The 27,131-nt window shown below is 40.9% G+C and overlaps 1 protein-coding gene across 2 annotated transcripts in view; it reads left to right on the top strand.

Annotated features, from left to right (window-relative positions):
• The window catches only part of PCM1 (pericentriolar material 1), an 86,972-nt gene extending 62,385 nt beyond the window's left edge, over positions 1 to 24,587 (top strand). For both annotated transcript variants that reach the window (XM_023737221.1, XM_023737222.1), the window contains 10 exons: positions 3,905 to 4,039; positions 5,841 to 6,038; positions 7,664 to 7,726; positions 11,724 to 11,859; positions 12,355 to 12,512; positions 15,716 to 15,791; positions 16,326 to 16,582; positions 19,393 to 19,485; positions 19,581 to 19,698; positions 21,655 to 24,587. In XM_023737221.1, the coding sequence (XP_023592989.1) occupies positions 3,905 to 4,039; positions 5,841 to 6,038; positions 7,664 to 7,726; positions 11,724 to 11,859; positions 12,355 to 12,512; positions 15,716 to 15,791; positions 16,326 to 16,582; positions 19,393 to 19,485; positions 19,581 to 19,698; positions 21,655 to 21,680 (1,260 nt within the window). In that variant the 3' untranslated portion in view covers positions 21,681 to 24,587. The remainder of the gene's footprint in view (positions 1 to 3,904; positions 4,040 to 5,840; positions 6,039 to 7,663; positions 7,727 to 11,723; positions 11,860 to 12,354; positions 12,513 to 15,715; positions 15,792 to 16,325; positions 16,583 to 19,392; positions 19,486 to 19,580; positions 19,699 to 21,654) is intronic.
• The last annotated feature ends 2,544 nt before the right edge of the window (positions 24,588 to 27,131 follow it).

Here is a 27,131-nt window from a genome sequence, read left to right as displayed (position 1 = left end):
CTGAGGTGGTATGCTTACATTCTGTTTTAAAATAGAAATTTTATAAATTAGAAGTCATTGTTTTATTGTCATGTAGATATGGAGAACTGTAAAATACATTGTCCTGGGGCTTATTTCTTACAACCTACTTGTATTTTCTTTATAAGATGTTGACAACAGAAAGTTGTCTCCATGTACCACTGTTTTTCCCTCAGTCGACAGAATGACTTTTTATGGCCTGTTTTGAGGGAAGAGATGTCTTTGAGATGCAGTTTGTGGCAGTTGCAGGAACTGCTTTCTCTGAGGAAAATAACAGAGCATCTGACTAGCCAAAGGGAAAGATAAGATCATCCGACTGCGCCTAAATAATCCCATGAAAACGGAAACCTCAGCCATTTCCTGGACAGTCACGGCAGCTCCTAAGTGGTCTGACTGCCTGTTTGCTTCCTGTTCTGATCACTCCTCCCTGCTGCTAGAGCCACTAGCACTTTCAGGGCCTTGCCACTTGCTGTCACTTTTGCCAGAAACGTTCTTCCCTCGAGCGCCCACGTGACTTGTTCCCTAGTCTTTGGTCAAATGTACCTTCTCGGTGAGTAGGCCTGCCCCCACCCCTTTACTTGCTGTTCTTTTTCTCTATAGTGTTTATCGTCTTCGAATCTGCTAAATATTTGCTTGTTTATTTTGTCTGCCCCCTGCTAAAATGTAAGCTCTGTGAAGTCAGAGATGCTAATCTTTCTGGTCGCCACCATACCACCAGTGTCTAGAATAGTACCTGGAATGCAGTAGGCACGTAAATACTGAATGAGTGGATGAATAGAACGACTGGCTTCTTCAAACTTCAGCTCTTTTCAGACTCATCAGACTCTTTAGTCACTACAAAGTATGGTTTGAAAGCACGTGGCCAGTAGGATAACGATCAGATTTAGCATTACTCAAGAGACCTTTTACAGCTTGGTCCCAGCCTCTGAACTCTTCTTTCCCACATACCTGTGTCCTCCTTGACACTGTTCCCAAAAAAGCACTTCGCCTGTGTCTTTCCCTTTGTCTAGAGTGCCTTCCACCCTCTCCGTCAGGTAATTTTACCCTTCCGGGCCCACCCCCAGCGTTACTGCGGGTCAGCCAGCGTGGATCCTTCTCTTCACTGTCGCTGAGATACGTGGTACATGCCTGTGTTCTCGCACTGAAAACACAGCATTAGAACTGTTTATTTGTGTTTATCTCCCGCTAGAGTATTACTTCTTCTTCTCTTTACACTTTCACTTAAAAGTCTAGGCAAAGGGAATTGAGCAGATAAGACATAATAAATACGTCAGTTTTAATAACTGTTCTGTGGATTTCTGTCCTGTTTTTTTTTTTTTTACTGCCAAAAAGAATATCTATATATTCCGATAAATAGGTAGATAAATATTTAGTCAATAGTTTGAAACTGTTACCTCAAGAGAAGTTACTTAAATCAGGTTATAAATTAAACTTAAGTTATAGTTTGCATAGATAAGCACGGATACCAACGTATTGCCTTTTTTCTTTTTCTCTCATGAATATGCTATAAATACTTTTTTACATGTCTTTTTTGGTAAAATTAAGTATATTTGTAATATGTATTTGATATGTACAATTATTATTTTCTAAGGGTTAAAAAGTTCAGTGATTTATGCTTAGGGAGTGAAGCCGTCTGCGGTTAGGAAATGTACTCCCTCATCATTTGGTGTCTGATTTGATGACACAGTTCAGAAGGTGGTACGTAGTCTCTCCTCAGAATCCATTTGATACTAAAACTTTTAATTCTTAAGCAAAATAGAAGTCACCTTATGAGCTTATGAAGCATTTAAAACGTCATGAATTTTTAAAGCTTGGAATAGTTTTTAAAAGTCATAATCTTCCTAAAGGTCCTAAGATAAATTAGAAAACACGACATTTCAGCTGCTCCAGTCTGATGACAAACTGTCATTTAATAGGCTGCCCGTGTTGATGTGTCAGGAGCTCCTAGAATTGCTAGTTATCTAAAACACAGGGCTGCTCCTGTCGTCTTCCTCAAGTGTAAAGTGTTCCTCCTTGCTTCAGGTATACAGCCCTGATTTAAGCGGTATCTGAGTTACTTTATTAAATTTAGCATTTCAAAAAAATTTCTGAGGCTGACAGAATGAGTAGAACCAGTTATTTGATTTTAACTATCTGTTATATCTCAAATCTTGACTTTTTTTTTTGATAGGATTGTAGGACTTCCTTGTCAGTGTCAGCGTTACGCTCAGTCACCTAAGCTAGACTTCTTGACTCTCTATCACCAGTGAGTCAAAAATGGAGTCTTCCCCCTAAGAGCAGTCAGTTTTACCTCCTCCTGAGAAACAACTTTAGTACATACTATCTTTAGCCTAAAATGCCTGTCGTAATAGGCCCGCAGTGAATGTTTACTGAGCAAGATCCCATCCAAACGCTCCAGCTCTCAAGAGACTTCACCCTGGCTCTGCTGCACTTGGCTACCTACCTCTGTCCCCACTCTCTGTCTAGGTACACTCACTTCTGAGTACTCCCCGTTCCTCGTGTGTGCCGTTACGTGTTCCCACACAGGCCCTTTGTACAGGTTGTCACCCCAGGGTCTGGTGCACTTGCCCACCTTCCTCTGTCACCACTCTCCCCCTGGGTACCCTCACTTCTGAGTACTCCCCATTCCTCGTGTGTGCCGTTACGTTTCCCACACTGGCCCTTTGTACAGGTTGTCTTCTCTGTCTAAGATATAAAACGCCTCTACCCTTCCCTGCCTGGCTGAAGTAGCACTTCTTCAGAGATCTTCGTCGTTGCCTCTGATACGCTGCCATAGCTCCTTGCAGCACTTAGTGTGTGTTCCTTTGAGAACACCTGTTGAGCAAGTAACGCGTGTCTCTGTGAGCCTGCTGCTGTGCTAGGTGATGAACAGGAAGCGGACCCTGCAGTTGAAAAGTACCATCTATTAGACAGCACAGAGCTTGTATCAATTACCCGAGTGTCTGACGCCTCTCCTAGTATTTGAGCCCTTGAAGACCAGGACCATTGTCTTTTTGTTTTTTTAAATGCCATCCTTAGCACTGGATTATTAGATGAGTTTTTAAAAATGAGCTTAAGCCTAAGAAGGGACCTTAGACATGTAATTTGGCCACCTTATTTTACACATTTATATATTTTAAAAACAGAAAGACCTGAGGAAAGGTTATAGGAACTGCCCAGATGAGCTCAGTGGCAGAAGGATTGGAACCTGAGGTCACTCGGTGTCTCATGGATCACCTTGTAAAGTTGACCATGATTCGGCTTATTCGGTGGCTTGCATGTGCTTCTAAATGAAGATTGATTAAGGAGAAGAGGACACTTCCTCAAGTGGCTTGTTAAGAAACTTAGGACAGTGGTTCTCCACTGGGGGCATTTTGGACTGTCAGGGACGTTTGAAAATGTCTGGAGACATTTTTAATTGCCACACCTTGGGGTGGTGCCACTGGCATCTAGTTGGATAGAGGCCAAGAATCTTGCAAAATGTCTGCAATGCACAGTGTCAATGGTGTCAGGGTTGGGAAACCCCGAGTTCGAAGATACTAGAAAGGAAATTGAGTGGAAGGTGAGTTTGGTTAAGAGTAGTTGAAATTAACTGGAGACGGAAAGACAGCAAAGCCGGAACTTAGCGTGGGTGGTTAGTTGTCCATAAGAGAGAAAAAGGAAGAAATGACAAGTGTGGGATCCAGCAGTTTCTGTCACTGGCCACCATCTGTTATGGCAGGTCAAAATCAGGAAACCTCTCTGCGTGCGTAGGGTGGGAGTTTGGCTGGTCTTATGAATATTTGCAAGTGTGTATCTGAAAACCGAGAAACATCTATGCAAGAAAAATAAAAGTCCATACTATGTGGATAAATATTTTTAAAGCAATAGGTAAGTTTATATCCTCACCAGCTTTGATTTTTCTCAGGAGCACATGGATGAAGTATGCTCTTCTCAGCTTCTAACTTCAGTAAGACGCATGGTTTTGACCCTTACCCAGCAAAATGATGAGAGCAAAGAGTTCGTAAAGTTTTTTCATAAACAACTTGGGAGTATATTACAGGTAAGAGTTTATACTTATACGTTGGCGAGTTTTAACTTACCAATTTATATCCCCTAGTAGGGTTTTTTTTTTTGAAACCGTTTTCTGGCATTTCATAATTTATTTTTTCAGGTGGGTAGCCATTGTAGCATCAGTTTGAAATGATGTGTTACTAATTTTTAGGTTATTCTTTACTTGATTTAAAAAAAAAAAAAATTGCAGTGGGGCGTGTGTCTTCACTTTAATCATCTTTAAGGCTCATGCTAACTTTAATAAGATTTGATTGTTTTGAATTTTCTCTTAACAAATAAGAACATTTCAACTTTGAAATGCTTGGGAAGTAGTTTCTGATATTTTCTAAAATGACTTTTAACTAATCTGGGAATATTAAAAAGCCAGAAGCCAGCTGTTGATTGTGGAGACTCTTTAAACTGTAAGAGTAACCTTAAATTACGCTGAACCTCTGGCCGTCGACCTGGGGCACTTTGGCCCCGGGAGACGTTTGGCGACGTCTGGAGATGGTTGGTGGTCAGCCTCGTGGGAGAGAGAGCGGCGCTGGCACCCACGGGTCTAGAGGCCAGGGATGCGACCAACTGTCCCGCAGTGCACGAAACTGTCCCCCAAGCCAAGCTTCATGTGGCCCCGGGTGTCAGTAGTGTGGAGACTGAGAGATGCCGAGTCAAGGGTACCTTACTGCTCCACATAGTAAACATCTTCACAGTTAAACTCACCCGTGCATTCTCCCAGAGAGATCATTCAGTGATGTGTGCTGTCACTCCAGACCCGAAATACTTTCTTTTCATCTTTATTACAGAATTTACCTGTAGAACTTTGCCTCGCTTTGTATGCTTGTGTTTCAGTTGGTTCTATATACAGCGTTGGACTTTGTGTGGTAACCTCCAAAACCCCGGGCTCCATGCAGGTTTCCATCAGTGTGCTTCTCCATTTGGTTGGCATCAAGACTAAAGTGTACATTGCAGGGTCCAAGCTGTCCCGGCCGTACTTAGTCTGATCGTACTGACGCGTGATTTGTAAGGGGTATAATATGTCTCTGGGGATTTGCACTGTTTGAAAAACTTCAGGGTAATTTTTAGATAAATGTATTTGTCTAAATTTAACTTTGCTAGCTTATACCTACAGGAAGAAATAACTCCATTTTAGGGTCAGGCTGAAACAAATTGTTCATAATATAAATATTTTTTGTTTGTTAAGATCCATGCAGCCCTTCCCCAGTTTTGCCTACTGTTATCACAAAATGTAGATGATTCCAAAGCTTTAATTTGGAAATAAGATTTTTTCCCCTAAGTCTCAGAAAATCTGACTTTTTTTTTAGCTTCTGAAAAAAATTTTTTTAAAACTAGAGTGACCGGTTGTCGTATGTAAAGGGGGAAACTTGAAGTACACCAGCAGTACCATTTAAATGTGGAGGACTTTGTATTCTCCTGTTTCATGGCACTTACAGCTTATTATTGTAGTATGTGTCTGTCTCCTGGTATGGTTGGAAGTCCCCGTCTCGTGCCTAGTATTTACATGAAATAGGGACTGACAGATGACCATTTGTTCTTTTCCTCTCCTTTTATATATTGGTTAAAGCAAGACTAGCTATATCCTTACCTAGAAATAGTCTTTAATGATACTAATTTGTCTTTACTTAGTAACAGTAGCCATTAGTTTTCAGCTTTTCAGTACTTGAAATTAATAAAATGGTTTTTCTCTTGGTGAGTATTATAATGTAAACCTTTAACGTCATCAGTATTGCTTTACCTACAATTGAAACTTACTGTGATCTTAAGATAAAATTATATGGTTTATCTTTGAATAGGACTCACTTGCGAAATTTGCTGGGCGAAAACTGAAGGACTGTGGAGAGGATCTTCTTGTTGAGATATCTGAAGTGTTGTTTAATGAATTGGCTTTCTTTAAGCTCATGCAAGATTTGGATAACAACAGTATAACTGTTAAACAGAGATGCAAAAGGAAAATAGAAGCAGCTGGAGTGATACAGTCTTATGCCAAAGAGGTAAATGACATTCATTTTGGTTTTAGGAATATTCATAATTAGCATATAAATATTTCCCTGATCATTATTAATAATTAAAATCATACTTGGCCTCAGCAGAAGTAGTTATATTTGAGGAATATCTGTTAACAGATTATAAATCAATATACATGTTAGTTTCATACTGAATCTCAGGAGTAGTAGCAGTGGCTAAAGATCAGGAATATAGACAGGAACTGATGCTGAATTTGTATTGTCAGATATCCAGTTCACATTATTGTCACTGTTACTTAGGTCTGCAAAGAGGAAAGAAGGACTGCTCCTTAACCAGCTGTCTGTCATGGCTGTAAACCCTGTGAAAACCTGTTGCCAACAAGTTGATTCTGACTCATAGGGACCCTATAGGACAGAGGAGAACTGCCCCGTAGGGTTTCTGAGGCTGTAATCTTTGTGGAAGCAGATTGCTGCATCTTTCTCCCTCAGAGCGACTGATGGGTTTGAACCGCCGACCTTTTGGTTAACAGCCGAGTGCTTTAGCCACTGCGTCACCAGGACTCCTTGCCATGGCTATAGCCAACCCCAGGAGATCCCAGAGGAGTATATAGCACCTGGAGATTGCACCCAGCCAGCACACACACTTGCTTACCAACCCAGGGTTTGGCTTGAAATCCCTGTAGTTCCTCAGACTCTGTTACACTGATCATCACATGGGAAATTAAGTGGATTTTTCCACCTCAACTTGAGACACTCCAGGAAGCGTTTTCTCCAGACCCGCGCTCTTTTTCTTGGCCCTTTGATCTTGAGAGGGAAAGGAGGCCACGTCCCCAAACAGAAGGAGACAGCCGCTCTTCCTTAAAGTCTAGAGAAGAGAGTCGCCGTCTGTAGCACGGGTCAGTTAAGGTGGGAGGGGCAGTTTAGGGAGCATAGAGAAGGCTGGAGTGGCGGGAGCACATTACATGAGGTGATGAGAGTGTGGGAAGCCAAATAAGGGGGCCTTGGAAACGGGGGTGGGGGAGGCCTTTTATTCTAAGTATGATGGAAATGCGTGGGAGAGTCCCAGATAGGGGAGTGGCATAGTCTGATTTACAATTTAAAATGTTCCTCTGGATACCGTATTGAACTGGGTTTGTAAGGCAGGAGAGCTGGAACCAGGGAGACCAGTTGTAAGGTTTGTTGCAATAGTCCAGGTAATGATATATATACGTAGATTTGGGTATACAACAATGAACATACATTCTGATGGTTGAACCAGTAAGGAATTCCAATGGTTTAGATGTGGATGAAGAGGATAAGCAAAGAGTCAAGGCTGATGCCAGTTTTCTGGCTTGTGGTGCCATTTGCTGAGATTGGGAAGACCGAGGGAGGATTGGGTTTGGAGAGAAGGGAATCAGGATTTCTCTCTTGGACTTAGTAAGCTTAAGATGCTTCTTATGTATCCAAGAAGAAATCGGGTGGGCATGCTGCGTTTTGTTCTGTTGATACAATAGATTTAGATAAAATAGGTGGATATACATTTCTAAGAAAGCATTCAGCTCTTTGGATGATGGTGAAAAATGCAGCATTTGTTAAAGTTTACTGAATAACTAGCACGTATTGCATGTACAGAATTTGTTACCCTAAATTCTGTGTAATTGGTTTGCTTATAGGCCAAAAGGATTCTTGAAGGAGATCGTGGCTCACCTGCTGGAGAGATTGATGATGAAGACAAAGTACGTGCTAATTAATTTGTGCCTAATAATAATGCTTTTGAAATAAAAAAGTAAATGATTTAAGCAAATTTTACCTTAATGTTTGAGAGCAAAGTATATCATCAGATGTCCTTTCTTCTGACAGATCTTTACTTTTCTCCTTTTAAAAATAACTAATTCACCAACATAGACAACATCTGGGCCATAAAACACATCTTAACAAATTTAAAAGAATAGAAATATACTATGCTCTCACAATAGAATTAAACCAAAAATGAATAACTGAAGAATAGCTAGACAATCCCCAAATATTTGGAGATTAAACAACATAATTCTAAACAGCAGATAGGTGAACAAAGAAGTAATTTTAAAGTATTTTGAATTATGAAAATGAAATATAATTTGTCAAAATTTGTGAGATGCGGTGAAAAACCGTGCTTAGAGGGAAGTTTATAGCATTGAATGCATACTTTAGAAAAGATTGTTAAAAATCTAAGCTTCCACTTTTAAGAAACACACAAAAAAAGAGCAAATTAAATCCAGAGTAAGCAGAAGAAAAGAAATAGTACAAATTGGAGCCAAAATCAATAAAATTGAAAACAAGACATTAATAGAGCAAATCAAAAAAATCAAAAACTGGTTCTTTGATAAGATCAGTAAAATTGATAAACCTTTATCCAGACTAACCGAAAAGAAAAGAGAGAAGATACAAATTATTAGTATCAGAAATGAAAGGGGAAGTATCATGGACCTTAAAAGGGTAATATTGGAGTATTACGAACAACTCTGTGGCAACAAATTTGGTGACTTAGATGAATTGGATGAATTCCTTGAAAGACACAATCTACCAAAACTCACACATGGAAAAATAAGATAATCTGAATAGGCCTATAGCTGTTAAAGAAATTGCAGCAACAATTAATAACCTTCCCAAACAGAAAGCATCAGGTGCAGATTGTGTCACTGGTGAATTCTACCAGGCATTTAAAGAAGAAATAGTACCAATTCTCTACAAGCTCTTCCAGAAAATAGAAGTAGGGAGAACACTTTCTAACTCATTCTGTGAGGCCAGCATTATTGTAATACCGATACTAGTCAAAGACATTACTAGGGAGGAAAATTACAGATCAGTTTCTCTCATGAACATAGATACAGAAATTCTCAATAAAATAAATCGGCAAATCAAATCTAACAATGTGTAAAGAAAGTTAAACACTACAACCAAGTGGGATTTATTCCAGGTATATCAGGCCTGGTTCAACATTCAGATATCAATTAATGTAAGTCATCACATCTAGTTAAAGAAGAAAAATTATATGATCCTATCAGTAGATACAGAAGAACCATCTGACAAAATCCAGCACTCATTCATGATGAAAATTCAGCACTTTAGGAAAAGAGGGGATCTTCTTCAACTCAGTAAAGAATGTCTTCGGAAGACCTCTACCTAATAGCATACTTAGTGATGAGAAACTAGGTACTTTCCCCTGAGGATCGAGGAGATTACAAGGGTGGCCCCTCCCACCACGCTTAACATCACACTGGAAGTCCTAGCCAATGCAGTAAGGAAAGAAAGTGAAGGGGTACAGATTAGGACAGAAGAAATAAAACTGCCTTTGTTCATAGCTGACAGGCGTGTCTGTGTAAAAAATCCCAAACAATCAGCAAAAGAAAGTCTCAAGCTAATAAGCGATTATAGCAAGGCTGAAGGATACAAGGTTAATATATAAAAGTCGATTGCTTTCCTGTGTACCAGCAGTGAGCAATTGGAATTTGAAATTTAAAACAACACCATTTACATTAGCAAAAATAAAACAGGTATAAATCTAATAAGATATGTACGTACAAGATCTATATGAAGAAAACTACAAAAGTCTGATGAAAGAAATCAAAGATCCCAAGTGGAGAGATAATGCATGTTCATGGGTAGGAAGGCTCAATGTTGTTTAGATGTCGGTTTTTCCCAGCATAGCTTGAAAGCAATCGCAGTTAAAGTCCCAGCAAGTTATTTTGTGAATATCAAAGTAGAAAGATGGAAGACCCAGAATACCCAGCAATACTGCAGGAAGAACAAAGTTGGAAGACAGCCACTACCCAACTTTAAGACTTACTATAAGTGATCAAAGGAGCCTTGGTGGCTCAGTGGGTCAGCACTCGGCTTCTAACCAAAAGATTGGCAATTCAAACCCACCAGCTACTCCGCAGGAGAACGATGTGGCGGTCTGCTTCCATAAAGATTACAGCCTTGAAAACCCTATGGAGCAGTTCTACTCTGTCCTGTAGGGTCTCTATGAGTTGGGGTCGATGCAGCGGCAATGGATTTGGTTTGTTTTTTTACTAAGTGATCAGGACGGTGGTATCAGCAAAAGAATCGACAAATAGATTAATGGATCAGAATAGAGAGCCCAGAATAGACCCACACAAATATAATCAACTGACCTTTGACAAGGAGTAAAGGCAGTTCAGTGGAGAAAGGATAATCTTTTCAACAAATAGTGCTGGAATAGCTGGACGTCCACACACACACACAAAAAAAAGTGAATAGACACAGAGATTACATCTTTCACCAGAATGAACTTAGAATGGGTCACAGACGTAGAGGTTAAATGCAGAACTATACACTTCCAGAAGATAACATAGGAGAAAATCTCAGCACCCTGAGTTTGGCAGTAGATTTTTTATTATTTTTCTATAAAAGAAGAAATTTGTAAGTTGGACTTCATTGAATTAAAGAACTTCTGCCTTGTAAAAGACACTATTAAGAGTATGAAAAGACAAGCCACAGGCTGGGAGAAAATACTTGCAAAACATACGTCATACAGGATTTATATTTAAGCTATAAAAAAAAACCTCTAAAACTCAACATTAAGAAAACAGAGAACTCAAAAAGTGGGGAAAAGATCTGAACAGACACCTCAGTAAACAAGATATACAGATAGCAAACTAAGAATGTGAAAAATGCTCAACAACATACATGTTAGGGAAGTACAGATTAAAACACCACGATCCGGCTACACACCCATTACAGTGGCTAAAATCCCGAACACCGGTAAACCAAATGCCGGTGAAGATGGGGAGCACCGGAGACTGTCGTCCATTGCTGGTGGGAATGCAGAGTGATAGAGCTGCTTTGGAATACAGTCTGATAGTTGCTTATAAAGCTCAACTTACACTTACCATACAGTCCAGCAGTTGGTCTCCCCGGTATTTAGGCAAATGAATTGAAAGCGTGTCCACACAGAAACCTGCGTTTGAATGTTTATAGAAGGTTTATTTATGGTTGCCAGAAATCGGAAGCAACCAAAGTGTCCTTCAGTAGGTGAATGGATAAGTAAGTCATGGTACCTCCACAATGAAGTCTTAATTCACTGATGATAAGAAATGAGCTATCAAGCTATGGAAAGACATGGAGGAACCTTAAGTGCATATCTGCCAAGTGAAGGAAGCCAGTCTGAAAATGCTGCATTCTATGATTTCAACTCTGACCCTCTGGAAAAGGTAAAACTAGAGCCCGTGCAAAGGTCTGGGGTTCAGGGAGGCTAGCGGAGCAGTGAAGGAATGAGTGAGTGAAGCCCAGGGCACTTTTAGGGCAGTGAAGCCATTCTGCATGATACTGTCATGGTGGACACGTAATACCATGCGTTTGTCAAAACCCGTAGAGCTGTGCAACGTAAAGAGTAACCCTGATGTAATCTGTGGGCCTCGGTTAATAGTCGCGTATCGGTGTCGGTGTATCCGTTGTAACACGTGTACCGCCCTCTCATGCAAGACGCTAATAACGGAAGAAACCGCAGCGGGCGTGAAGAGGGCGTGTGGGAACTCTCTCTGCTTTCTGTACAGTTTCTCTGTAAACCTAGAACTGCCCTAAAAGACAGTGTATTAAAAACAAAGCTTTTAAAAACAGATTTTTTTAAATTGTTTTACAAGATAATGAACATTATAATTCTTATGACAGACTCGCTGTGTGCATTTTTAAAATGCACACGAGGAGTTAATCACTCAGGTTTGTCTTGGGTAGGACAAGGACGAGACTGAGACAGTCAGACAGACTCAGACGTCTGAGGTACGTGACGGTGAACGCCCCAAAAATGGGACATCTGACCCTTCTGACCAAGAGGAAGATGAAGAAAGCGAAGGATGTCCAGTGTCGATTAGTAAGTTTAAAGGCTTTGTGCTGTTTGTATACATTACTTCTCTGTAGGAGCCCTGGTGGCACAGCAGTTGAAGTGCTCGGCTGCAAACCAGAAGGTCAGCGGTTGGAACGCACCAGCTGCTTCATGGGAGGAAGATGTGGCAGTCTGCTTCCGTAAAGATTACAGCCTTGGAAACCCTGTGGGGCAGTTCCACTCTGTCCTTGAGGGTCGCTGTGAGCTGGAATGGACTCGACGGCCGTGTGTCTTTATAGGTCACTTTTCATGACAGTTTGGTGGAGTGTAAAAGAGTATAGAGTTTCGTGCCAAACGACTGAATTCCAGATTCGCCTATCTCTGTGACCCTTTCTACATGTCCTTGCTGCCCTGGTTTTCTAGTACTCACTGTTTTGAAGATTTTAGATATTGTATGTAAAACTCCTACGCAATGTAGGTGTACAATAAAGGGTAATTACTAAGTGCTGAAGTTTACTAAAAGTTATGTGTTAATCAATGTAGATTTGTCTAAAGCCGAAACTCAGGCTCTGACTAATTATGGAAGTGGAGAAGATGAGAATGAGGATGAAGAAATGGAAGAATTTGAAGAGGGGCCTGTAGATGTCCAGACTTCGCTTCAGGCCAACACTGAAACTACAGAAGAAAATGAACCCGAGCAGGTATTCCAGTGGAGACCACCGTGCCTTCCACCAGCCTTCCTTTAACTACGAGAAAGCAGATCCTTCTTACAGATGCCAGCTTTTACAGCTTCCCCGTTCTGATTTGCATGAATACAGGCCGCTTTACTATACTTATTTAAACCTGAAACACTAGTTTTGTATTCAGCAATATTTAAATTTAAAGCACTTTAATCTTTTATATTTTTGTAAAAAGCCTTAAAAACTATGAGATTACTTCAGGAAATCTGAGTTTTTAATTTATCTTTTGTATTTTTATCCCACGGAAGTAGTTCTACAAGTCCTGTGGGGCCAAGTCAGAGGCTCCTAACAAAAAAAAATCGTTCCCTCCCCGCCCTCACCCCCCACCGCTTCATCCTGCCCCAGAGGCAGTACTTTGAATGATTTCTTCTGCTACTTTATATTTCTGAATATTATGCATATATGCCTGTGTATTTCTAAATATTAATGCATATATGAAAAAGGTCTGCTCTGTAACACGGGGTTGCCACGAGTCAGAATTGACGGCAACAGGTTTGGGCTTTTTAATGTGTACATTATCGTATATATTATCATTATCTACTGACTTGTTAATGGTAGATGAGGGTTTTTTAGGTCACTTAGACACCCCTTGTTCCCCTTATTTATGATTTCATTACCGTTTCCCCTTCTCATTTAATTATATCTTTATTGGTTAGATTTAACCAAGTATTTAGATTTAACTATTGTTTATAAAGTAGACCGACTGCTGAGCCAAGTAAATATTGTTTATGACTTAGCCTTGCACATTTTTTTCTCCTGAACTCAGTATTTGTCCTAATTTTTTATTTACTTAATTTTCTTGAACATATGCCCAGGTCTTTGCCTTGCCCTCCCCCAGCTACACAAACCTCCTTGCAGAATTTTCTACATGGCCCAAACTGGCCGGGCCCTGTATTCCCTCCTGGAGTGCTCCGCCCCCTTCCTGCCTTCCAGATGTGGCTGTTCCCTGGACCTGCTGAGAGACAGCAGCCCGCAGTGCCTTTGTGACTCTTCTTTTGTCAGTCCTTGTTCTGAGACCCCATCTGTGTCTCTCTCTGTCTTGCTGTATTGCCTCATTTTGATGGAGCACGTCTTCCAGTACCTCTCTGAGAAAGCGTGCATAAGAGATAAGTGTTTTAAGACTTTCTGTGTCTGAGGGAATCTCAATTCTTCCTCACTGAAAATCACTTTCCCTCAGCTCTTTGAAGGCACGGCTTGATCTTGTTTTCAGTGCTGCTCTGGAGAAGTCCGGTGCCTCCCCGAGTCTCATCCTCTGTATTTACCTGTTTTTCCCTCCTTCCTCCAGAAGCTTTTCTCCCCAGGAGTTCCGAACTTTTACAATGCGACACGTTATTGCAGGTCTTTTCTCATTCACTGTGCTGGGTACTGGCTGGCTCTTTTAAAACTATATGTATATCATGTCCCTCAGTTTGGGTAATTTTCCTTTTGTTGATTTCTCCTTTCTAGAGTTACTATCGCCATGTATTAGCCCTCGTGGATGGGCCTTTTAATTTTCTGCTCTCTTCCTTTTGTGGTTGATTTCTCCTTCCTAGAGTTACTATCGCCATGTATTAGCCCTCATGGATGGGCCTTTTAATTTTCTGCTCTCTTCCTTTTGTGGTTGATTTCTCCTTTCTAGAGTTACTATCGCCATGTATTCGCCCTCGTGGATGGGCCTTTTAATTTTCTGCTCTCTTCCTTTTGTGGTTGATTTCTCCTTCCTAGAGTTACTATCGCCATGTATTCGCCCTCGTGGATGGGCCTTTTAATTTTCTGCTCTCTTCCTTTTGTGGTTGATTTCTCCTTCCTAGAGTTACTATCGCCAGGTATTAGCCCTCGTGGATGGGCCTTTTAATTTTCTGCTCTCTTCCTTTTGTGGTTGCTTCTCTTTATCTTTCTGTTTTACTTCCTGGGAGGTCTCCTTGACCATAGTACTTGTATGACATTATCTTTATTTCAGCTGTAATAAATTAATTTCTGAGACCTTTTCTCCTGATTGTTAGTTTTTTATTAAAAAAAAACAAAAACAAAAAACAACCCGTTGCCGTTGCATTGATTCTGACTCATAGCGACCCTGTAGGACAGTAGATCCGCCCCATAGGGTTTCCACGGAGCGGCTGGTGGATTCAAACTGCTGACCTTTTGGTTAGCAGCCGAGCTCTAACCACTGCTCCTGTTATTGCATGAAAGCAGTATCTTCTCTCATCCACCCGGAGGTTCTTCAAATGTCTGCTGATTCTTGGGTGCCTATATCAAAGAATGATGCGCCAAGAAGCCGGTTGGGAACTTTGACTTTACTATAGGGCAGCTGGGGAGACAGCCAGCTTTTCAGTAGACACCCCTGAATATCTCTGTCAGTCTTGTCTTTGGGGTGGTTTAGTTTCTCCAGCAGAGGGTCCTCCAGCCACCTCCTGCCTGGGGTTTATGAGCTTGGCTGCTGGTATTCTGGAGCTAGGTATGGGAAGGGGCTGCGGGCCCCACTGTGTGCAGTGTGACACCGTATCCTGTCATCATTGGTGCTTTATGCACTCCCACCCTCCGCCCCAGGCCCCCACCCTGTGCCCCAGGCCCCCACCCTCCGCCCCAGGCCCCCAGCTCTGATGTCCAGTAGTTCATTTTCTCCAGTGTAATCCTCCATTTTCTGTTGGGGTTGGAGGAGGGATCGTAGCTATTCACCTTTTCCTTCAACAGGTTCAAGCAACCACCCCCTCCCCCTTTTCATCCCTCACCACCACCCCCATACTCCTTCCTTTCTAGAATCTGGCACTGCCGTGTGTGGATGAATCTCAGCTTCTGTTATCTCCCCCGGCCGGCCCCCGCTGAAGGCACTGAGCTCTGTCCATCTCTCTCTCTCCTGGAGAGTTCCTCTTCTTTCCACTTACCATCTACATGCGTGTGCTTCAGAGGACGGTGTCTGATGGAGTCTAAGAAACAGTAATCACAATAGTGGAATATGTAATATTGCAGTTCTCTGTGTCATTTTGAGGTGGTTTATGAAGAAAAGGAAACCTTTTTACTTAATCCATCTTGAAATTGTAACCAGAGCCTCCTTGAAACACTTTATGTTTTAAAATTATTTTCTATGAAGGTCAGGTTGGACAAAACCACACAGTCTGATAACCAGCTCCCATATAGTCACCTTATCTTTTAGGTGCTGTTAAAACACGTCTTTTCAAACCTTCTAGGTTCTACAGCATGACTCCGAAAAAACAGCAGACAGCAAAAATATCCCAACAGAACAAGAACCCACTATTATTAAAGGTAAGAAATCTGAAGTGTTTAGTTTTAAGATTATCTAATGTGCCTTTTATGTGCTTTAAAAATAAAAAATCTACATTCTTAGCGAACGTAAGTTTGGAGGCATTTTGGACGTGATGTATGCCTCCTCCACCCCCAAACACGCTTTGGGGGAAACACAAGAAGGCTGTGTTCTGCACACAGCTGTTAAAGAAAAGTAGGCAAGGTAAGGGCACCAGACAATCCTTTAGCCCTTTTGTACTTGGATACAAGTGTGGGGAATTATTTTTAGATGTCTGTTCCTGAGACCCACACCTGAAAGTGACTTATTAGAAATGGGATAGATTTCAGGGATCTGATTTTTAAAACAGCCCCAGATGAATCTGGTCAACTAGATTTGAGAACCACTGTACAGAAAATTTCTGTCTGCCTTTCCTTTTGAATCTTGCGTGTCTTGATTACACTCACACGTGCAGATTCTCTTCTGGTGGTGTAGTCTAGAGCCCACATGAACAACTGCAGAAGAAGACTAATGTTCAGACTTTGTTTGGGTGACAGATGACCAGGCTGGCACTCCTGTGAAACCCTGTTACCTCCATATCTCGGAAAATGAGCAGCCTCCAAGTAGTGCTGCCCGGAAGGACTCACTGGTCACCCCTGAATCATGGAAGCAGCCTGACCCTTTGCCATTACCGTTCCCTGAAGGTGACACCTTAGTGCCGGGAGTCAAAGAGGCGAAATCTGCCCAGGAAACTCCCGAGAGCTCTCTGGCGGGCAGTCCTGACACCGAGTCTCCTGTGTTAGTGAATGACTACGTACGTATCCTTGTGTTTCCGCGTGGTTTTGTCTTCGTTCCTGTGCCTTTGCTGGTGAGCATTGTCCGCATACAAACCCAGCTCACCTTGAACTGTCAGAAGAACTTTTGTTGTTGTTATTCAGCCTTATTTTAAACTTGAGCAGAAGGGTGATAGTGAATTAAGGTGACTATCTCGAAACCTAAAAACAATTCTACTTTTTTATAATTTTGAGAACAAGAGACCTGAGTTTTAGGCGGCCATCTAGAGAGTGTTTAAGTTCAGATACATCTGAGATAATACAAATATGATACATGAATCATCATTAATCTCTTACACTGCTCATGCTTAACTTCTCAACTATTTAGACATTTCATAAATCTTTGACAAACCCAAATGTTTACATTTTGAATGGGAAATAAAATCATTTGACAGCAAGAGAGTCCTTATCCCTATATGGTGAAAAAAGAGGAAAATATATTAGGAAATCTGCACTTAAACGATAGTAGGTTAGTTTAGTTTTACTTTAGACCTTTGTTTCAATTTAATTTTATAGGTAATAGGTTATTTTTTGGATCCTTGGGTTGTATATGTTTTACGTAGTTTCTCTTGTCAGTAAAGAGGCAGGGATTTATAACTTAGTATCAGAACCAAGTAAGTACTCATAGATGCAAGGAATGTGCTTCCTGCTGTTGATTAGCCCCGATTCCTTTTCTTAAAGATGTATTCACGGTTATGGTTTCATAATTCCTTTTGTCAAAAAGAAAGCATATATTGCTTCAAAAGCATTATTAGAGAGAGTAGTTCTTTTAACTCAGTTTTGTTTGCCTCAATGCCAGTAAAATTATGCATTTAAAACTCTGAAAGATAGCCGCTAGATTTATTCTCATCGTTTGATCCGTACATCGAGTTGTTATAGGAGACACTGAATTAAAATTAACTTGAAGTTAGATAGATGATAGGGGACCTTACATTGGAATTTCAGGTGGGCGACTTTAATGAGGGTTTTTGTGCAGGACAGGCTGATGCAGATTAACCTGGTGACTGTATAAGCGACCTCGTCAAGGAGCCACGTCAGGTGGCCGCGCTCACCTGTCGTCGTTAGGTACCGTCAAGTCGATTCCAACTCATAGCATCCCCATGTGACGGGTGTCTAGGCTGGAATCCTCACAGGAGCAGATCGCCAGGTCTTTTTTCCTGTGGAGCCTCTGGGTGGGTTTGAACCACTGACCTTTCAGCTAGCAGTAGAGCACTGAACAGCTGTACCACAGGGCTCCTTTTCCATTCTCCTAGAAGTATGAAATAAGAGCTGAATGAGAGTAGGGTGGGAGAGAAAAAGAAAAACATAAGGTTTGCTTCTTAGGTAACTGGTAGAAAGATGATACTATTAAAAATTAGGAAGGAGAACTAGCAGAAGAAAAGAATTTGAGTTTCGGAAAAACAGTTTGAGGTGATCACAAAAATGAGTTACTACATTCACATCTCATCTTTTCATTTGAGTCTCAGCAGAGTTAATGTTGAAAAGTTTGCAAATGCTTACTTACAATTTGCTGGATTCAGTTCTGATGCATTGTGTAAGCATGCTAAGAAACAGTGGTTTTTAGAATTATTTTAGCTCTCATGGTAATTACTACTATTTTTCCCTTTAGCCTGCGTAAATTGGCCTTTTTTTAATAAAATGGGAACAAGTATCTTACTAATACATGCTTTAATAGCTTTTACTTGGAGTTATTTTTTATTTTCTAAGGCAATATAGTAATGCTAGATGATAAATTTCTTGAGAATATGACTATCCTTGTATTTATCTTTACCAAAGAGAGTTTGTAACTGTCAGTGGGGAAAGAGTTTAAATAAACAGTATTAGGTGACAAAGAGATGTTTTCAAAATTGGAGGGGACAAAAGGTTAGTCCTTATAGGCAAAGGATAAATACATGAAAATGCTGACGTTGTTTTCTAGGATTAACAACTATCTTACCAATACATTATTGGGTCCTGTTCTTGTTAAAGGAGCCCTGGTGGTGCAGTGGTTAAAGCACTCAGCTACCAACCAAAAGGTCGGCAGTTTGAACCCACCAGTCGCTGTAGGGGAGAAAGATGTGGCAGTCTGCTTCCGTAAAGATTACGGCCTTGGAAACTCCCTACGGAGCAGTTCTTCTCTGTCCTATAGGGTTGCTATGAGTTGGACTTGATGGCAGTGGGTTTGGTGGTTTTCGTTGTTCTTATTAAAGTACACTGTTTTATTCTTTCCTTGAGTTCTGAATTTTTAGCTTATGGTAGAAAATCTAGTTGTTTTATGAGTTATTATATTATCTCACAGTACGTTTTTTTAAACTGATTTTTATGACAAATAAGACTATTGTTTGTAAAACTGATGTAGAAAACCATCAAAGTTTAGTGAGTATAAAAACCTTATTTTTAAGGCATTCCTTTTAAGAACCTCTGCTTTGTAATTCACCTGTGCAGCCTAGAAACTGGACTCAGAAATTCAGATGGGTACAGGGGTTAGAAAGGTAACGAATTGGTGAAGCTAGTGAAGTGTGTGAGAGTAGGTGCCTTGCTACTTGTGTTAAACAAGCATAGCCCCTACCTGGTTATGCCGTCTTCTAAAAAAAGAAGAGCAAACAAAAAAGCTAGACAGGATGCCCACAGCTGCACACACGTGACCCTTCCTGTTAGTCTAGTTTTATTTACAGAGCTGAATATAAGAGAAAACCAAATATGACAGCATTGTGAGGTATACTTACACGTAAGAATCCACTTTATATCTTGCCGTGGATGTCTTTGATTTATATTCAGAGATATTATTACATATAATTTGTTTCTCTTACAGGAAGCAGAATCTGGTAACATAAGTCAAAAATCTGATGAAGAAGACTTTGTGAAAGTTGAAGATTTACCACTTAAACTGACAATATATTCAGAGGTATTTGGCTGTCTTTTCTTTAATTATACTTGTCTTTATAAAACAAGTATTGTTAAGTTGAAAAATGATTCAAATTTTTTATTTTCATTCCAAAGGCAGATATTAGGAAGAAAATGGTAGAAGAGGAGCAGAATAATAATTTATCTGGGGAAATACTACGTGAGACACAAACGGAAGAATTAGCTGGGAATTCTCAAAAACTGAAAGAACCTGGTAAGAGTTACCAGTTTTGATCGTCTTACATTGAAAAACTGTTGAATCTTGATATGATCATTTTGTTTTGTTTTAAAATGTGCTACTTTTCACGGGTACCAGGGAGACTTAAGCCAATTGTTGGGAAGGAAGTAAACTTCTGTGAAAATTTTAGTTTAGTTGCCTAATTTATGAAATGGTAATACCAGATAAATTTTTTTTAAAAAAAGTTTTAAATCTTCGGTTTTAGCAAAGTAATATACACATCTGGTATAAGAGAAAAGGTGCAAAGAGTTAACAGTAAAGAGCAAGAGCCCACTTCTTTAGTGATTCACTTCTTAGTTCTCTAGGAGGAGATTGCTGTAGCTCTGATAGTCTTATATTTCTTCTATGTTAATAAAATTCAGATAATAGTCTCTTTTCCTCCTTATGAAGAGTGAGCATTTAGACTTACTCCTCTTCTCTGTGTTCTTACTGTCTTTGGGTTTCGTGTTTGTTACCTTTGTTATTTTAAATGTACACCCTTTTCTGCTTCTGTCCGGTTTGGTCATTACCTCCCTCCCTGCCCACCCTTTCCTTCTGCCATCTTTGTTCAGTTTTATTTATTCTCTTGCATTATTAAGGTTGGTAAAGTAAGCACAGAGTTCTCCTTTTACTCTTGTTGATGTAGAATAGAGCGTCCTAATAGGCTTCTAATCATAAGGACCGTTCATTGCAGCCAGATGAGAATCTCAGCTTCCTTTTTGAGTCGGAACCAACTTGGTGGCAAATGGAAAACGTTTCTTGCGTCAAAGCCAGAAAGATTCTATGTTCGTTGTCCTCCATCAGTCGCTTTAAAATCGTGTGTGATTTTTTGTTTTGGTTTCTCCTCTCTTCTGTTTGTTGGTCGGGGTTTACTCATTTTTATAGTTATTTTCTTTTTTTATTGTACTTCAGGTGAAGGTTTACAGAGCAAATAGTTTCTCATGAAACACTAGTACACATACTGTTTTATGACATTGGCTAACAACCCCACGACATGTCAACCCTCTCCCTTCTTGACCTTTTTTTTTTCCTTTGGTGAAAATATACATAGCCAAAGATAGACCATTTCAAAAATTTCTACATGCACAATTCAGTGACATCAGTTACGTTCTTCCAGTTGTGCTGCTGTTCTCACTTTAGATGAAGGTTTACAGAACAAAATAGTTTCTCATGAAACAGTAGTACCCATATTTTATGACAATGATTAACAACCCCATGACATGTCCACACTCTCCCTTCTCAACCTTGGGTTCCCTATCACCAACTTTCCTGTCCTCTCCTGCCTTCTAGTCCTTGTCCCTGGGCTTTTGTGCCCAATTAGTCTCATTTTGTTTTATGGGGCTGTCTAATCTTTGGTTGAAGGGTGAACCTCAGGAGTGACTTCACTACTGAGCTAAAAGGGTGTCTGGGGGCCATACTCTCAGGGTTTCTCCAGTCTCTGTCAGGCCAGTAAGTCTGGTCTTTTTTTGTGAGTTAGAATTTTGTTCTACATCCTTCTCCAGCTCTGTCCAGAACCCTCTGTTGTGATCCCGGTCAGAGCAGTCAGTGGTGGTAGCCGGGCACCATCTAGCTGTACTGGACTCAGTCCGGTGGAGGCCTTGGTAGCTGTGGACAGTTAGTCCTTTGGACTAATCTTTTCCTTGTATCCTGTTCTCTTCATTCTCCCTTGCTCCCGAAGGGATGAGACCAGTGGAGTATCTTAGATGGCTGCTCACAGGCTTTTCAGACCCCAGTCAGTCTGATATCTTGACACAGAAACCTTCACCTGTTCTTTTTAAACTGTTTGTGTGTGATCAGGAAGTTGTTCTAGCAGGCTAAATATGGGTTTCCTCTGTAATAACCTTATATTAAAAATAAAATCTTTAATGGAAAAGAACCATATTAAATTCTAATAGGTACTGTCTTACTTCAGTCAATACTTTATAAGGCCTTAATTACTCTTCTGTTTTTCAGAAACAGTGGGAGCCCAGAGTATATGAGACGTCTTCAGAAGCTTATCTAACTCTCTTCACACAGCCAATGCATATATGAAAATGGCACTAAATAAACATCTGTTTTGATCTGTATAAAACTGTTAATTAGTTTGACACTGCGTTTTTGATAGGTGTACTAATTTCTGCCCATGGCAGTTTAAAACATCAGAAATTGAATTCTGCAGATTCAGGCCTTGATACACACTGTGTTTTCCTTTCATTTGCTTTTTTTCTCCCCGTCTTAATCTTTTTACCCCCATTGTGATGTTTCGTAACATTAAATTTAAAATGTAGTTTTAAATAAAGTTTGAACTTGTCTGTAAAGTATCTTTTTGGGAAATTATATACAGCAGGTATTGTATACAGCAGGTCACTATTCTGTATACTTAGGCTGTTGAGAGAAGGAATGGTAAAGAGTCAGAAGTTAGAGAAATGTGCTGTTTATTATAAAGCCCAGCCTGATCTTTCTCATTAGGCCAGGCTCTCAGCTAATGCCAGTGTTGCTGCTGTTGAGTCTGCTGTTCTTTTAAACATCTGCATGGCCTGTTCCTGGAAGAATAGGGCAGGTGATAAAGATATCCAGGATATCTGTAGGTTAGTGTGGAATATATGTATATTAATACTCTATTCAAATTGGTAAAAAGGTTTCGAATCCATGTCTGTGGTACCTGGAACTTAATTATCTATTAGATAAATATTAGTATTTTCCACAATTTCCATTCTTATGTCGCTTTAGACTAAAAAAAGAAAAAAGCTTTATATAATTAGTATTTCTGCACAGACAAGTAACACTGTGAATAGTTTTAAATGAAAAACCAAATTCTTTCCAGTAGGGATTAATAGAAGTAAATTTATATACCAGAGCATTGAGGTTCTGTATACTGTCAGACAGACTTGTCCCTTTAGAGATCATAATCGAAGACCAGAGCACGGCAGCTGCTTTGCGAGGTCATAGGAGATGGCAGGCTCTCAGTGACATATTCAGTAAAGAGAGCTCACAGGACTTCTTCCTCATGAAGCAGGTCAGCTTTTAAAGGTGATTGATAACCCCACACTTGCCGTGTACTCAGGAAGGCTCCATAGATCCAGTTAACAGTTAATCAGTCAACCTTATGGTTCTTCCTTGAATAAAATATGAAGACTTAGTTACAAGTCTTTTAAATTTGGTTACAATTAACTGAAATACCCCACAGGAAAAGAATGTGGTTAGTATTCCTTTAAAATACTTATTTATTCGATACCTCCGTGTGAAACTATGGCCAATCAGGGAATGTTAAATGAAGATTTCCCTAGGAGGACATTTACTGTATCACTGCTTAAATTATGTAAGACATACCTCCAAATTCAACAAACCAATTCAGAAAACAACCATTCCAAAATCAAGAATTCTTAGCCAGTTGGCCTTCCTTCAGGAAGATTGAAACAGTAAGTCACATTATATGTGTACCCAGATTCTACGTTTGTTTTCTAGACTCCGAGCAGGAAGAAGGGGACAGCTGCATTCTGGTACTCAAACCAAGCCTTGCCTACTGTGGCTGTCTCTCTGTGTGTGCCTGTCAGAGACAGATACGGAGGAGGACTCGTACGCCCGTCTGGGTTGTTAGTGTCGTACCTGGGAACCTTATCAAAGTTGTTTGTTTGACTTGTGTTACAGCTGCTGTTACCTAGTCTGTTACTTTCCTTTTTTAGTATATAATTTAGTTTTAAAATGTCTGTGACTTGAGAGCAGGTAACTTGCTTCACATGTTTTCCCCACTAATTAATTGCTAAACGGTTAGGCGTTAAATGCTCTCGTTTGCCTTAATTTTTTAAGTTAAAAATTTGATTAGAGGTAAAGGGAGAAATGGTCAAGATGAGAGAGAGAGAAGCCTGTGCAGGGAGATGATACCTGAGCAGAGCTGGTCGGGTTGGCTGCCTCTTCGCCTTTTGTAGCCCTCACCTTGGATCAACTGCTTTCTCACTGTTAATAAACGTATGTCTTACATACAAGCCTCAGTTGCATTTTCACTGAAATTGACATGTGCAGTTATGCTTTAGAATCCAGAGTTGTGGCTTATGTGACAGTTTTAAATGTTTAAAAAAAAAAATGAAGACATGCGAAATGACGTATTACCTAGCCAGAGAGATTTATTAAACTTGAGATCGTTTTTCCTGTAGTACGGATGTGCTGTAATAAATTGTGGTTGTAATCCCGTTTGGGAATTGGTTCGCTTTGTTAGTGAGGCGGTATTAGTGTGGGGTGTGTCTCAAAGTCCATCTCTTTTGAGATGAAAGAGCAGATGAAGCAAGCAAGAATAAATGGAGGGGAGGAGAACAGCCACATGATGGCCAAGGAATTTAGGAATAGAAGCTGGAAAGAGACGAGGACCTTCCCCAGAGCGGACGCAGAGAGCGCCTTCCTCTAGGGCCAGCACCCTGAATTCGGACTTCTAGCCTCCTAAAGTGTGAGAAAATAATTTTCTGTTCGTTAAAACCACCCACTGGTGGTATTTCTGGTATAGCAGCTCTAGATACCCAAGACGCCCCCATGCTCTGAATAAGGCCAAGCCTACCAGTGGGCACATCCTCCATATAAAGTAACCTGCACCCAGGGCACTGCAAGGGAAACTGCCTGTGTTGATCCTCGGCGGGAGGACTGGCCCTGAGTGCACATTCCAGTTCTACTCTGTCCTGTAGGGCCGCTCGAGTCAGAATCAACTGCACAGAACGACAACAACAGGGCCTGCAAAACCCTGGAGACAAGAATTTAAAGTGGTCGTGCCCTCAGGCCCTGGCAGAAGTAAGTCCCGTCCTCTCTGAAAGACCCCATCATCATCCCAGGCCTCAAAGAATGTCCACAGGTAAGATGCCATGAAAATACATGACCACTGCTAACCGGAAAGGTAGGCAGTTCAAACTCACCAGCCACTCTGGATAGAGAGATGTGGAAGTCTGCTTCCTTAGAGATTACTGCCTTGGAAATGCTGTGGGCCAGTTCTGCTCCGTCCTGTGAGGGCGCTGTGAGTCGCAAATCAACTCAACAGCAATGGGTTTCTTCGTTTTTTGGTCAAAAAATAAGAAAATATACAAGGAAACAAGGCATCACGTACATGTAACCACTGTAAGAACAGGAATTAGGGTATGTTTTTCAAACTTGTAAAGGAAAAAGTGGAATTTTAAAAACATGTCTAAAAGAAGGTAAGAATTCAAAAAAAAAAAAAGAGCCAAGATAATTAGAAGTACAAGTATATCTAAGATAGGAGAATTAAATTCCAATATATCAGTAATTATGGTAAATATACATGGACTAAGTGCTCCAGTAAAAGACTGTTGGATTTGATGTTTTAGAAATAAAGTTGTGTATCTATAATACTGTAAAGTTGAAACTAAAGGGATGTAAAAAGACACACCAGGTAAATATTAACCCCCCCAAACAAACAAAAAACCTGGAAAGCTGTAAATAGCACACAAAATAAATTCAAAGAAATTATAATGGAGACATCTTCACCTCATCATAACACTAACTGTATACACCTAAAAGGTAACCTCAAAATACGTAAAGCAAAAATGGAAACCATAAGGAGAAAGTAAATTGCTGTGTTCATGTGTTGACGGGCCTTTAGGTGGTTTTCACCTTCTGGCTGTTGTGGGAAGTGCGCCAGTGAACGTGAGTGTACAGGTATTTGTGTTTCTGCTTTCAAGTCTTTGGGGGAGCGTCTTAGTTACCTGGTGCTGCTGTAACAAATACCACCCAGGGCTGCCTTCAACGAACAGAAGTTCATTTTCTCACAGTTTAGGAGGCTGGAAGTTCGAATCCAGGCACCAGCTCTAAGGGAAGGCTCTGTCGGCTCTGGGGGAAAGTCCTTGGCTCTCTTCAGCTTCTGTCCCGCGGCTCCTGGGCCATCTTCATGTGGCGTCTGTCTTTCCTCATCTCTGCCTGCCTGCTTCTGTGCCTGGTCCGCTTTTTTTATATTTCAAACGTGATTGGCTGAAGACACACTACACTGATATGGCCTCATTAACATAAAACCTTCTTCCCAAATGGGGTCACATCCACAGGTGTAGGGGTTAGGATTTATAACACATGCGGTTGGGGGAGGGGCTCACAATTCACTCGATAACAGGTATATTACACCCAGGAGTGGACTTGCTGGGTCATATGCTTTCAGTAATGTGGGCTGCTTCTCATCACAAGTGAGTCCTGAAACCATCTTTGTCTCATCTTTCAGCTGTGAAGCACCTGGTCTCTGTTAGGGGCTGGTGGTTTGCTGGTTCTAAGGCTATTGCATCATTCTCACAGTCATTCATTTTTACCTGTAAAAACACAAATCCATTCTCACTTTGCTTCTGTGCGGTGCAGTAAATTACTTAATATGGCCCTTCTAGCCATAGTCTTTGTAACTCACACCAAATGACTGGGTGCGCCTATGCAGATGAGGTGCTTGTGTCCCACCATGGGGATTGGATAGCTTGCTAATAATGTAAATACGGTGCATGGAACCCACATGGTGGTGGGACCATGCAAATAAGGACTATGTAACTCTAGCAAGGGGTTGGTCAGTTTTGGCATCTGTTGAGCTTAAAGGGAGATATGAGGGAGAGAGAGGAGCTGTAACTTGGAAGGCGTGAGAGGCGGCTGCACAGCAGTACCACGCCAGCGCTCAGGTGGGGCTTGCCACCCCTTTGGAGCTAAGAATTGTAACACCTGCCCGAGAAGGCCCAGCAGGGCCCGGCGGCAGAGGGCAGGAAGCCGTCCTGACTGACAAACTGCGTCCTGGGTTGTTACTTCCAAGTTGATCCTGATCCCGAGTGGTATCCTGTTACTTCCCTAGTAAGCCACTTAACTGTAAGTACTGGCCATGAGTTCTGGGAGAACTTGCATGGAATTACGGAGCCCATATTAAGGAGGGAGAGTCCTGAGGGGAGGGGAAGTAGCTGATGTTAGAGATGACAGAGTGGTACAGCAGTGTGGGAAAGGTGGGCATGTGGGACATCTTTAACCTCCGTCTCACGGGAACCAGCTTTGTGCTGTCCTGAAAAGAATTACTCACTCTGATTAGTTACCAATCCCGTTCCTCCGCACTCCCAACCCCAAAGGACACAGGGAAAATGGAAGCCCAAAACTAGAAACGGACTAACCAACCCTCATTCAGCTGAAGAACGTATTTATTTTTATGAAAATGAGACCCGTGTTCTGTTTTTTGCCAACCGTGACCTTCCTCCCCCCACCCCCAGGTATTTTTTGTAAGCTTGCTATGCTATTTTTTTTTTAATATAGCTGTTAAAAAAATTAGCATAATGCACCTTCAAAAATACCTGGGATGGGGGAGGCACGCTTGGCAAAAAAAACCTTAAAACACACGTTATTTGTGTAAAGATATTCTTCTTCACAGATGTCTTTGAATTGAGCCTTTGTTCCTAGCCCAGTGCTGCCTCTTCTGAGAAAGCTAATAGACTTTTCTGAGGGCACAAAAATGG

This window comes from Trichechus manatus, unplaced genomic scaffold, assembly GCF_000243295.1.
Source record: "Trichechus manatus latirostris isolate Lorelei unplaced genomic scaffold, TriManLat1.0 scaffold00099, whole genome shotgun sequence".
Taxonomy (NCBI): Eukaryota; Metazoa; Chordata; class Mammalia; order Sirenia; family Trichechidae; genus Trichechus; species Trichechus manatus.
Note: the sequence above shows the minus strand (reverse complement) of the source record. Positions and strands in the feature narration are given on the sequence as shown.